The 14,030-nt window shown below is 38.9% G+C and overlaps 1 protein-coding gene across 5 annotated transcripts in view; it reads right to left on the bottom strand.

Moving 5' to 3' along the window:
• The window catches only part of ZNF462 (zinc finger protein 462), a 131,914-nt gene that overhangs the window by 7,790 nt on the left and 110,094 nt on the right, over window positions 1-14,030 (bottom strand). For all 5 annotated transcript variants that reach the window (XM_033123997.1, XM_033123996.1, XM_033123998.1 and 2 more), the window contains exon 10: window positions 10,436-10,659. In XM_033123997.1, the coding sequence (XP_032979888.1) occupies window positions 10,436-10,659 (224 nt within the window). The remainder of the gene's footprint in view (window positions 1-10,435; window positions 10,660-14,030) is intronic.

The raw sequence follows: 14,030 nt of genomic DNA, 5'->3' as shown, positions 1-14,030 counted from the left end.
TGACAGAAGAGCTGTCACCAAACCAAATGTTCTTTTTTTTCTTTTCCTCCTTCCTCTTTCTTTTCCCTTCACTGGAAAACTGTTAACGTTTTGGATGATACACAGTTTTAAAAGAGTACAAGACATTTTTACCGTATGATATTCACCAGGCTGACTCAGGATTTAGTGGTCCTGAAAGATTTCTAAAATCTTTTCTACGCAATTAAAAGATTTAAAAGTAAGAACTAAAAATTCTGCTATGTAATTAGAAGATTTTCCAATAAAAAGTCTTGATAGTGTTGGGTTCTTATTCTACTTTAAATCCTGAAATCAGCAATCCAGTATTAATCTTAATACAAAGGGAAGACTCCTTGCTGCATTTCTGAGCCACTGTCTCTTACCTGGATTATCGGAAGTCCCTTCCCTCGTCCCCTCCCTCCCTGTTGGTTCCCACCATCCATTCTTGTTCCTTTTGCATCTATTCTCCAATGCCTTCGGAGTGATTTTTTTTTAAAAGAAATAGAAATCTGTTCATGTCAGTCTCTGCTTGCCCTGAGGATAAAATCCTCAGTTTTCACTGTGGTTTACATGGCTGGCTATCACCTTTTTCTGGCTCCCCTTCTCCAGACTGACTCCCCTTGGTTCCCACCACCCTGAACTTACTAAGCTTCCTGGAATATGCCATGCTCTTGCCTTTATGCCTCTCTCTCTGCACATGCCATGTCCTCTGTCTCAAATTCTCTCTCTCCTTCATGCGGGGACCCCTTAGTCTTCCAGCCTCACTTCAGTGTCACAGGGGGACAGTCTTTGAACTCCTCCTTGGTTAAATACCCTTGCCCTGTGCTCCCACAGCACCCTACACGCCCCCTGTGTACCTCATCCCACGGACTAATTGTTTAGTCAGCACCTCCCCCTGCCCATAACTGAACTGCACACTGCACGAGGACACGGCATCTGACCGACTCACAGCTGGATGTCCATTGACACTGCAGTGTCTAGGTCAGAGCCGGGGCTGTTCTCACCTCCTGGCTACTGGGTGTCTTCATTTTGATTTAATACATTTTCCTTTCCTATAAACTTTCACAAAGAAAATTTAGAAAATAGGAAACAAAACTCATTTAAAATCCAACCACTTATACATGCTAATTGTTAACAAGTTTGTGTACTTCTGTCTGCCTGTCTTCTGTGCATAGATTATTTACACTGATGTAATCATACTAACACATATGCAAGTATATCCTGTTTCTTAAGTCTGGCATGGCATAAATATCACTCTCTGTATGTATAACTATTATTTTTAATCAGTATATAGTTTCATTATATTTTAGTTTCCTTGACTTTTGCTATGAGTTTACCTTTGGCTATTTCTGGCTTATTAAAAATGTAGTTATAAACTTTATTTTACATAAACCTTTCTTTAATGTTTAGTTTTAACGTTATAGGCTAAATTTCCAAACATGAAATTACAGGGTCAAAGTTAAGGAGTATGGACTTTATTAAAATTCCAACATACTTCTAAGTTGGCTTCTAAAATGACATACGAGTTACTTTCTGGCCCTGGAGATTAGTGGGCCTCTGAGTAACTGTTTAATGGTGCTGAGGAAATATTGAGGGAAATTCACCTTTTTCTCTGGAGATAAGAAGTATTTATTACCTCGTTTCCCCCAAGGCCCACAAAAGAGAGACAAAAAAGTAAGGCAAGGAATTTAAGATTTAGAACCTGGATCCCTGCAGCCTTTTGAAGGCAAAAGAATCTACCCATGGTTTTGAAGGGTGGACTTTTCAAATATATAATCACTCAGACTCTAAAACTATATGCAGATCCTTATATCCTGTGAAAGTTATTTGGGAATGTCCAAGACCCAAAGTTCCCAGTGAAGGCCAGTAACCCAGAGTCATGGTGAAGTCTGCTGTCCAATAAGAATGTGAGACGAAGTGCCATCGACCAGCAAATGCTTTACCCTTAAAGTTATACTTTATTCTTAAAGTGACAGTACTTCAAACCCTCATGCTTAATGTTCAAGCTTCATACCTACATTTGTCATTCTGTTTGTTGGTTTTTAACCATTCAGCAAAATAGTTTGGATCTGTCCCTAGTATACAAAAGAATTTCCAGACTTGTGGCTTATTCAAAGGGGAGAAGCATTACATGACTTACAAGTATTAGCCAAGTTGAACATGCATTTTCATATTGTCCTAGGTTAGTAAACCCAGTTGTATAGCAGAGACTAATATAAACTTGCTTGTTAATGAAAAAAAATCTAATTGGATACACTTGTCTTCAGATTACTTAGCAGACATTAAATGGGGGAGACGGTGATGAAGAAAACTCCACTTAATATTTCCAGAGTTCCCCCTCCCACTGACTTAACATTTGTACTTTCAAAAAGGAACACCCAATCAGGACGTTCACATCACCTACTAGTGCATGTCCATGTTATGTAGAAAGGCCAAAGTGAGTATTTTATTTCTAGAAACAGGGACACCAGAAAACAGAAAAACTGCCTCTTATATCAGAAATGCCTATTTCAGCCACAAACTGAGAATGTATAGTGCAGTGAAGATTTTAAAGGATTTACAGCACAGGCTGGCAAACTTTTTCTGTAAAGGGCCAGGTAGGCAAATATTTTAGGCTTTCTGGACCATAGAGTCTCTGTCACAACTACTCAACTGCTGCTATAGCTTGGAAGCAACTGCAGACAATAAGGAAATGGATGAGCTTGGCTGTGTTCCAACGAGACTGTATTTATGAACACTGAAGTTCAAATTTTATATAATTTCACATGTCACGAAATATTAGTCTTGATTTTTTTCAACCATTCACAAATGTCAAAACCATTCTTAGCTGGTGGACCATACTTATAATATCAGGTGGTTTAGCCAGCAGATCTTCTTTGCTCGTCTTTAAAAGTCAGAAAGGGACCGAGGGAAAGAAATCAGCAAAGCATTGTCTCTACAATTTCTTATAGGAAGGTGGTCAAAAGTGCAGGCTAAAAATCTTGAATTCTCAGATAAGAGCATTTCAATCGGAATTCAATCAAGCTTCTAGAAAGGATAGCTAAGTGTACAAAAGTTCTGTGGAAGAGCTGTGTCACCATATTCGCTCTGTTCTATTCGGCCTTCCCATTTTATAGATACCTTTATCAAGCATTTAACAAGCTGGTTTGTGATTCTTTATTAAGCTTTTCTTGACCACTTGCTTATAAACTCTTCCAGGGTAGTGACTAGTGACTTTCTTATTTAGCTTTATATGCTCAGTGCAGGGTACAAGGTCAGTCATGTAGTTGACACACAATAAGTGTCACGTGAATTTACCGGTAACATAAAAACCCATGGGAGATCACAAAGTATAAAAAAATTCATAATATTGCCATAAGATGTATATCCCATGATAAAAATTTGCTTGCTAATTAGAGAAAAAATTGGACATTTTCTAAAAGACTTTTTTGATTCTTTCCAAATATCTACTATGTGCTAAAAATTAATCCAGTAGTTTTTCTATGTTATCACTTAACCCTTATGACCATTGGGTAAGATATCTGTTATCTTCCATATTTGTAGACGAGGAAAACAGAACACAAAACCAGTAAGTAATAAAGCCAGGATGAGAACTCACATCTTCAGATGCTATAGCTCCAGTTTCCCCATTAGAATACAAATCATCTGTAGAAATGCAAAATTATTCACAAAATAAGTAAATATTATCCATGGTATACTGGCTGAACACAAGAAGAAGGAAGGAAAAAGTACTGTGACAATACTGTTCTGTTGCAAAATTGGATGGCATAGAGGAGTAGAATTTTTGGAGACATTTTCTTCAGAAGAAAAATGTTCCTAAGAAGAGTAAGAATAAATGGTGGGCAAGTACCCAGGAGGATATGGAGGATGGAAGTCAAGGAATAGATCTACTTAGCAACACAAACCAAATCAGCTCATTTGGAGAATCTCAGCACAACTCCCGTCAAAAAAGCCAAGGTGAAAGGTATCATTAAGGAAGTCCACGAACTTCGCTGTTGGCCAACTGAGCTGTTGCCAGTCTCGTGGGCTGGAAATCCAGAGGCAGAGATCCTGCTGCTGCTGCTGCATTTTGCTTATTTCAACAAATCCAGGATCCTTAAAATCTCCTACCTGAAAAGTGATTTCATTTATTGATTTATGTCACAGCTCCTGGAGCCTTTCTTGTATGCAGGGTACTATACTAGATTTTGGAAGAAAAGAGAAATATGTAACGTGGTTTCCACTTTTAAGAACATTGCACCCAATGGCAAGACAGGCACTTGTTAAGAATTAAGTGTGAGTTGAGGCAGCATGAAATAAATGCCTTTAGAGAGGAAGAGAGGAAGAAGGAAAGCCCTATGGAAGCTTGGAAGCAGCAACAATTAATTTTGACTGGAGAGTTTAGTGGATAAATTCAAAGGTTATAGGCACAGAACATCTTCAAGTGTCTACTTGAGAAATATGATCTAAGGTTGTGCCGGACACATCCCTCTATAACGGTCACACCTCTTGCTCATCTACTTCTGATTTCTCTGTCTTCCAAAATACACAAAAGAAACAGATCTACGGTGGATAAATCAAGAAGCCAGACTAACATGAGGGAAAACGGGGGTGAAATGACACAATAATCTTATATAGAAACCTTCAGCTTGCAAAAATCCTTGGAGTTGATAAAGCTGAAGCCGCTACTTCTTAGTTCAGAAATTAAATGGAATCCGAAAAAAATGTGGCCAACGGTGTGTTTATGATCTGGCGTGGGGAAGGTTCTTCTTTTGTCTTACTTCTTCTCATTTTCTTTGCTGGAAACAAATGTTTCATGTGACTGTTATGCCACTGTGGATTTCACTAGTCCAGAAAGCTGAACAATTTTATTGGAATGACTAAAATGTTGGTGATTCCTTCTGAGCTTAATGTTCTGCTGCTTTCCCCAAACTGGCAAAAAGTGAGAGATACGAGTTCCTTAGAGTTCAGCCGCCTGAGGCTCCATTTGTATAAAAAATTAAAAACATTTCAAAGTAAATTAAATTAGTGAATGTGTATTGCCTGAATAGACTATCCTTCTAAATTTAATATACCGAACATGACAATTTTATGAGCAAACTAAGTTAGAGATAATATATTTTTATGTTCCTTAAACTAGCAAAGAGACTTCAGGACTATAAAGAACACTAACAAGGTACTGCATACACTTACACTTTCTTTTTAAAAAATGTGGGTTTTTTTTTTAATGCAAGTGCAAGGTTTGGTTTTTTTTTCATGACTTCAAACTTCCTAAAAATGTTAAGTATTAACTTTCACTGGCATTGCTAATAAATGGCACTACCGGTAGGTGATTTTGTGTGTGTGTGTGTGTGTGTGTGTGTGTGAGAGAGAGAGAGACAGAGAGAGAGAGAGAGAGATGAAAGAGGGAGGGACATGGAAGAAGGAAGAAGGGAGGGATTGAAATAGTAGTCTGTCTTTTAGAAAATCTAGTGAGATCAAAACAAGACAGGAAGTTGAAAGATGAAAAAATAAAAATCTAAAGAGCCTGCACTGTTTACTTTAGATTCCAAGAAATAACAAGTGCTTCCTTGTTCCCCAGCACAAAGATAAAGGTCTAGGAAGACAAGATGCAGTGTGTTACCTTGGCTTCTGAGGATAAACATGGCAGTGTAAACCCAGTGCACTGGAGAATTTGGTGCTTAAAAGGAACAGTATATTTGACTTCAAGGACTCTTCCTGCTGGTACCAGTATTTTGTCTAGTCATGAACGATACCATCTGACATCTTTAGAGACATTTTCTGAGGTTTACAAGCTTTGCAGGCAGAATTGAGAAGTCCAGTTTTGAATGTCCAGTTCTGTTTAACAAAATCCTGACTGAAAATACATCCTACAGTGTCTTTTAGTTTCTTCAATAGATTCTTTCCACCACACAAAATCACCTAAAGCTACTCGTGGAAGAATGTAATGAGTAATGCACTCAACAGCTAGTCTTACTGGAGAGAGAACAAAAAGTAAACCTTAGCTTAGAACCAATTGCTAAGTCTATTGCACATTTTACTTTTGGTAGTTTACACATTAATCTGTATCTTGAGCATGTGGTAGATCTATGTGTTCCCAGGCTCAACATTATAAGAAAAGACTGCAGGAAATGACCATTTATTGAGGACCTACTATGTGTCAGGTCCTGGGAAACTTGTACCTTTTAGATACTGAGGTATATTTTCCTTACTATAAAACTCATCTATTCTTTTTGGAAAATTCACCTATTTTAATTGAACAATTCAATGAATTTTAGTCAATTTATGCATTTGTGCTACCCTCAACACAATCCAGTTTAAGAACTCTTCTGTCACTCTAAGAAGTTCCCTCATACTCTCTTCAATCAATCCCTACTCCCATATTCCCAATCTCCAGCCCCAACCAACCTCTGATCTGCTTTGTCTCCATAGTTTCTAGAAATTTCATATAAATGGAATCATACAACATGTAGGAGTTTGTGTCTGGCTTCTGTCCACTCAACATGATGTTTTAAAGATTTATCCATGTTGTTACATGTATCAGTAGCCCATTTCTTTTTATTGATAAGCAGTATTTACTCCATTGGATGGATATATATATCACACTTTGTTTATCCATCAACTTTATGTGGCAGTAGACTTACTGGATCAGATGGTAAGTGTATGTTTAAGTTTTAAAGAAATTGCCAAAATGATCCAAAGTGGACATGACATTTTATATTCCAACCAGCACTGTATGAAAATTCCAGTTTCTCCACATCCTTGCCAACAATTTAACACTATCAGTCTTCTTAATTTTAGCCATTCTAGTGAGTAGGTAGTGATAGTTTACTGTTGTTTTAATTTGCATTTTCTTAATGATGAGTCTCAATGAGCATCTTTTCTTGTGATTATTTGCTATTTATATATCCTCATGAGTAAAGTGTCGATTCAATTTCTTTTTCTCATTTTAAGTTGAATTATCTTATTATTGAGTTAGTTATAAAGGTTCTTTATATGTTTTTTTTGTTAGATAATTACTCTACAAATATTTGCTTCCCATCTGTTGCTTGCCTTTTCATTTTTTAATGGTGTCTTCTGAAGAGCAAAAATTTAATTTTGATGACATACAATTTATTGATATTTTTTCTTTTAATGACAGTAGCTTTTGTACTGTAGCTAAGAAATTTTTCCCTAACCCAAGGGAAATTTTCTAACATTTTTCTAGAAGTTTTATACTTTTAGCTCTTATGTTAAAGTTTATGATCCATTCTGATTTAATTTTTGTGTTGGGAGTGACGTAAGGGTCAATAATCATTATTTGGCATATGGAAGTCCAATTGTTCCAGCACTATCTATTGAAAAACTATCCTCTCCTTATTGCCTTAGCATCTGTGATGCAAATCAACTGACCACATTGAACTGACCAGAGGATTTATTTCTGGACTTTTCCTTCTGCACCAATGATCCAGGCCTCTATCCTTATGCCCATACCCCATGCCCTTGATTACTGTAACTTTATAGTAAGTTTTGAAATAAGGAAGAGTGAGTCCTTGATTTTGTTCTGTTTCCACACCGTTAGGCTATTCTAGGTCCTCTGCATTTCCACATACATTTTAGTATCAGTTTGTCAAAGAAAACATCCAAAGAAAAAAAATCCTATTGAGATTTTGATAGAGATTACATTGAATCTGTAGATCAATTTGGGAAGAATTACAATATTGAGTCTTCTAATCCATGAATATGGTATATACTGAATTAACTTAATTCTTTTACTGCTCTCAACAATATTTTGTCATTTCCAGTATACAGCTTTCACAGCTCTTGTGTTAAAATTTATTCTTAAGGACTTTATTTTTTGATGTATTGTGAATGAAATTGATCCTTTTAAGATTTCATTTTTGGACTGTCCATTACCAGTGTATATAAATATAATTGATTTTTATATATTGATCTTATATCCTGCAACTTTGTTAAACTCAATAATATTTTAGTAGTTTTTTAAATAGATTACATAGGATTTTCTCCTTACAAAGATCACACTGCTCTGAACAAAAACTGTTTATTTCTTCCTTTTCAATTCTTACGCCTTTAATTTCTTGTTCTTGCCTTATGATCCTTGACTTCTGTATTTGAATTATTAGCAAACTTCTATTAAGTACATTGTACACTGACACTCCTGTACCCCTTTCATGAATGCTGAAATCGGGTTTTTGTACATCCTTTACCCTGATAAATGGCCATTTTTAACAAGTGTATAATGTCACTCTCCCTATCAGTCAAAAAGTCAGTTTCAGGAGCACTGCCATCTTTGTTTATAAAATAGTGTTTGGACAATTATTTCAAGAATTCAAACTGCATTTTGTACTCAGCATTTAGAAAACAAGGAACAGAAAACGGGAAAAAGTGCTCCTATCAGTAATAAGCATGAATCTCATAAACTTAACAACTGAGACGAAGATGAAAATCATTAGGCGTGCTGAAAGTGGCAATTCTGTAGCCTCAATTAGGCGCTCATTGGACTTAATAAGCTGGTCAACCACAAGAAAGAGTAAAATTAAAGAGCACATCTCGGCATAGTGAAAATATAACATGAAAGACGTGTCTGAACACAAGGTATAAGTGATTTTGTAATACATTTTAGGTCTTCAGGAACATAACTTCCTTTGTGATAGGTATAATTGTTGTATACTTGAGGAGTAATCAATTCACATGGACTGAAGAACACAATGGGTCTCAAAATGTGGGAAATACCAGGACTTCATTTAACCTTACAAAACTTCTGAGAAAGGTATCAAGATTCCCATTTAGAAATCAGAAAACAGACAAAGAAATTTAAGTGACTTGATTCAAACCCAGGTCTGTTTGGCTCCAAAAAGCTCTAAGACAGGCCCCTATCTTCCTGAGCAACCCATTTCTCTGATGCATATCTGGAAGCCCTAACCTTCCACGCCTGCCCAGGAAGCCTCTGGTTCCACATCTGCACAGTTTCTAATCTTTTCTGGATTTCCCCAGTGACTCACAAGCCACTGTGCAACAACTGCGGAAGAATTTATCTTCCTGGTTTGCTCTGTCCCAAAACATGAGCCTGAAGGCTTGAACAAGATAATGAAAAGATCTGAAGTGGTTACATACATAAGGTACACGTACATGAATGTAGAAAGCTTGGTTCGAAATGGATGAGTGATTTTCCTTTGAGTTTGGGGGCAGAAATGCCCAGGAAGTTTGAGTAAGAAAATATATTAAAGTTTTTAAGTGAGGTAATTCAGGCTTTTCTTCTCTGCTTTCATTTTTGGGCAGACACATTAGAAAATGAATGTGTTCCAAAGCAGAAAAGTTACCATAAAATCATTAAATTGTGGATGGGTGATAAAACTCAGCCTTCTCCCTCAGCACCCCACAGAAAAATTTCAACCCTTGGGTGCAGATGATTCAAACTAAAGTATTTATAACTTGGGATTGTAAAGGCAAGTAAAGAGGGCCTGTATTTTCCACTGAGAGGACACAGAGCAAGGGAAAAAAAACAATATCAAAAGTGCTTTTCATTGTGCTTTAAGTAAACACTTTCTAGATGTTTTGGATTTGGTGGTTAATTAGGAAGCATTTCAATAGGCTCATACCACCCCCACTCCCTACCCGCCCCCACCCCCCCCAAATTGGGCAATAACACAAACAATCATCTCAATTCCCGATATGCCCAAACTAGGGAACTGAGAAACGAGGAAGCTCCTGGATGACGTCACCCTACAATCAGATCTTTGGAAGAGAATTTTCTTTTCACAAACCTTTCATTATGTCGTGTACGAATCTGTTCGTCATCAATCCCCCTCCTCAAATGAAATAACACATTTTATAGTCCTTATATTATTTAAGACAGGAACAGCGATGTCTTGGAAAATCTTCCTAGTTAGCCAAGTGTTGGAAACAACCTACACAACTGAGGGGCACAGTGACATGGCCACTATGGGTCCACACCCTGTTGCCTGTGCTTGTAAATAAAGTTTTATTGGAACACAAACATGCCCATTCATTTATGTCTCGTCTATGATAGCTTTCTTGCTACAAGGGCAGAGTTGAGTAGTTGCTACGAGGACCATTTGGCCTACAAGATCTAAAATATTTACTATCTAGCCTTTCAACTAATATGGAAAAATACACCAAGTCATGTATAGCATCATCACAATTATGTAAAACAAAAGAAAGTGGGCGTAGAAGAGACCAAAAATGTTAAGCACTCGGATTTGGGTGCTAGCATTATGGGTGATTTTCCTTATTGCCATCAGGGTCCTCCAATTTTAAAAAATTGACCTGGTATGTCTTTGATAATAGAAAAAACCTGAACCTCATTATAAACATTATTTTCGTTCAATCTCTGCCGTGCACCCAGTGGGTGTGACTCAATTCAGCTCTCCAGCCCACGCGGGCCCTTTCCACAGGTATGCCTGCCGAGGCTGGGAGGCAGGAAGTCGCAGACAAGTACCTTATGCTCGTCCCGAAGGTGGCTGTCCAGTTCCTCCGTGTGCTTGGTCTCGTAGTAGCAGAGCTGGCATTTGTAAGGCTTCAGTTCATTGTGCTTTTCTATGTGTTGCTGGAGGCTCTCGTCACTGGAGCAGGTGAAGGTGCACTTATCACAGCGGAAAACTACTCCTTGCAAGTATTTTGACAGTTTGGAACGGCACACTTCAATGGGGACAACTCGCTCTTCTGTGGAGACAAATTGAATAGAGAGACGGGAATTTTTACTGATCAGCAGACGTCCTTTCTTTGGTCTATGAAAAGAAACACCCACTCAATTTTGCAACTTCTTATGAATTTGGGTCCATGAACTGTATACACAGACGTATGATACCCTCTTCCAACCCCCAAACAACATATTCCTCTGGTACAAGTCAGTGTTGTTAGGGCCAAAAGCTCCTTGTGTACTTAATTCTCAGAATGATCTATAAATAAGGGTGGGGAAGCTGGAAGGTGCTTGCTAATTAATTCCTGAATGGAGGTGATTAAAGGAGGGGAGAAGAATGTTAGTGGCTGCCACTTTGACCAACATTAATGATTATCAACAGCAATCATTAGCACTTCCTACTTTCTCACCAAGTGTTACTGAGGCTGGACTTACGGATTATCTTCAAGGGGGAAGGAAACTGTCATTCTCCAAGCACCTATGTGCCACCACTGTACACCTTGCTAGCAACTCGATTTAGGTTGGAGTTCTTCCCGTTTTTACAAATTGCTAAAGTGAGGAACAGAGCTCTTAAGTCACTTTCCAAAGGTCACAGACTGGCCAAGCTGAGATCTGTATCCCTGTCTGTCCAACAGCAAACCCATTATTTCCCACCATTTCCAATTCCATTCCTGTTCCCCTTTCCAAAATGTCCTCAAGGAGACCGTTTTCGTTTTCCTGACACCGAGGGAATCTCTAATTAGTATCAAATAGAAAAACAAAGAAACCTGTATGTATACTTTCATTCACGAAAATTCCAACATTTTTTCTATTTAAAAAACAATTTTTTATTAGGTTCAGGAGTACAAAACAATGTAATAGTTAGACATTTACACCTTTCACAAAGTGGTAAGTCCCCCCACCCAGTCTACTATCCCTCTGTTATCATATGTAGCTGTTACAATTCCACTGACTATATTGAAAACTCCAACTCTTAACTATGAAGACTGTACAAATGAAAAAGCTGCAGGCATCATTCAGGGGGAGAACGGGTAGTGTGGGAAAAATGGTGGATTTGTGCCTTTTCAATCTGTAATCTGATTGTCAGGAGGGCAAAAACAAAAGAGGGAGTGGATTTGGGTGCTTTTCTCATTAACATACCAAATGCTGTAGGGCTGAAAACTCGTGCGCTTGTTTATTTTGCACTCTCTCACCCTTGTGTTTAGCTGCTCAAATTAAATTTCACACCAGTCTGCCCAGAGTATGGGCACACGCGCCAGAGATCCATAACTGGGATAAAATTAAAATCTGTGCTATTTATGCAAGGATCAAATATAGCGTGTGTATTCACGCTGTGTCTAGATTTCAGGAGACTCTCTGAAAGTTTACAAATGGACGCACACAACATATACTTATATTATTTAGAAACAGCAATGTATTATTAAGTCAAGAAAGCCTGATTTATTCTCAGAGTCACTGAGTAGCAATGTTTCCCGAGCATCGGGATTTTGTGCGCTGGTGCCACTCACTTGGTGAGACCTCCCTTTGTTGTTGGCGTGTGTTGGGCCCCTGGGGATTTTCCCCACCCAACGTCATGCCTTAGACTCAGCCATCACATTCTCACTGCAGGGCAGTCACTGCCTGGGGAGCCCTTGAATGAGGCGATTAATTGGCCAGCAAAAAAGCTGGGCAGAGGGAGCGTGGAAGGTGGTGTCTGCAACATACTCCCCCTGGAGCTCTAATGCATATGTTATTTTCCCTGTACAAAGAGTCAGTTGCTTATTTAGAAATATAAATATTTTTAAACCAAAGTATAGCAGACAGCTAAGAAACACATGATTATAATGTAATCCACACATTTTCTTAGAATAGCAAATGTTTAACAGTCTTCTAACCATTCAGTTCCATGGTCTGGTATAAGTGGAAAAATGCTTTGGGTAAACCAGTGAGCCTTAAGGAAGCCCATCCTGCGATGTGCTACTCCTCTAACCCAGGGTTTCTCAGTAGCAAGCACTACTGACATTTTGGGGCCAGGCAATTCTTCGTGGGGTGTGTGTGTGGGGGATGGGGTGGGGTTGTCCTGTGCATTGTTGGGTGTTTATCAGTGTCCCTGGCCTCCATGCACCAGATGCCAGTGGCACCTCCTTCCTCCCCAGTTGTGACAATCCAAAATGCCTTCAGACAAATGTACCCTGAGGAGGCAAGACTGACCCTGGGTTGAGAACCACTGCTCTAAGCCCAGTGCCAAGCATTAACTCCCGCTCCTCTGGGGGAGACGTGTGGACACGAACCACCAGGAGGCCGTGCCCAGCAAGACAGGGGTACAGGCTGAACCAGGCAACCAGCCCTCACACACTGAGGGCATACTTTCCCACCTTAGGGGTTCACAGGAAGGGTTCACGTGAACTTTTCTGGCACCTTCCTTGAGCCTGCACCTCCTCTTGCTCTCTCCATGTTTGTTCCTGATTTATATTTTGTCATTTCTACTGCTTCCACTTTCATTCTTCGGCTCAGGCCTGGGCCGGTTGCCCTGGTTCTGTGGGCCTCCGTGGAGATGGGGAATAGCTGGGTATAATTTTCCATACGGAGATGTCTCAAACACCTCAAAGACAGTCATTTAAGGACCCTCGAGTCTTCCCTTCTCCCCCATAAATTACCGTGTTTTTCCTAACTTGGTTTTCAGATGTCTCCTTTTCCTCTACCACTTCAGTTTTCTTTGCAGTTTCCAATTTCACACTGTGTGTCTGAGTGAATGTTACACAGTCCTGAGCACTCAGAATAATAACCTTGCAGTTTAAAAATAATAAATAATTTGAACGACTGCTGCAATTTCTTAAGTGGTCAGTACGTTTCAATCTGGGTTAGGTACTCTACCCTCACAGTTACTTTCTCTCCTCCTAACACTCTGCAAAGTCAGTTTTATTACCTTCCGTTTATTGATATGGAAACTGAGAGCTGATCTGTTAAGGGACTTCCTCAAAGTCCCTCCTCTAGTGCAGTGCCCTCCTGACCTTGGCCGGTGCCCTCCTCCTTCACCTCTGAAAAGAGCAGGGCTCCTCAGATCTGCATGCAGCATCCTTATAAGCCTCTTTTCCCCTAATAGTTTAAAAACGCAAAAGACATAGATGTCGAAGGCAACGATTTCTATCTGAATTTCTTTTGATTATCTTCTGGATTTGATAGAAGGTCATTTCCCTGCTTATTTCCTCTGAAATGCTAAGGCCTCCCATTTCCAAACTAAGACGTCCCCAGAGTCTCAAGTCTCTTAGTGCCACGTGGACTTTTACTAAGAGATTAATTTTAGAAAAACGTTAACTTTTTCTCGTTTCTAAAAACATGGCTACCATGACCAAGATAAAAAACAAGACAGACTTTGAAAGGCAGGCAAATGACCAACAACATTTTCTGAATGAGG

This window comes from Rhinolophus ferrumequinum, chromosome 12 (assembly GCF_004115265.2).
Source record: "Rhinolophus ferrumequinum isolate MPI-CBG mRhiFer1 chromosome 12, mRhiFer1_v1.p, whole genome shotgun sequence".
Lineage (NCBI taxonomy): Eukaryota > Metazoa > Chordata > Mammalia > Chiroptera > Rhinolophidae > Rhinolophus > Rhinolophus ferrumequinum.
Note: the sequence above shows the minus strand (reverse complement) of the source record. Positions and strands in the feature narration are given on the sequence as shown.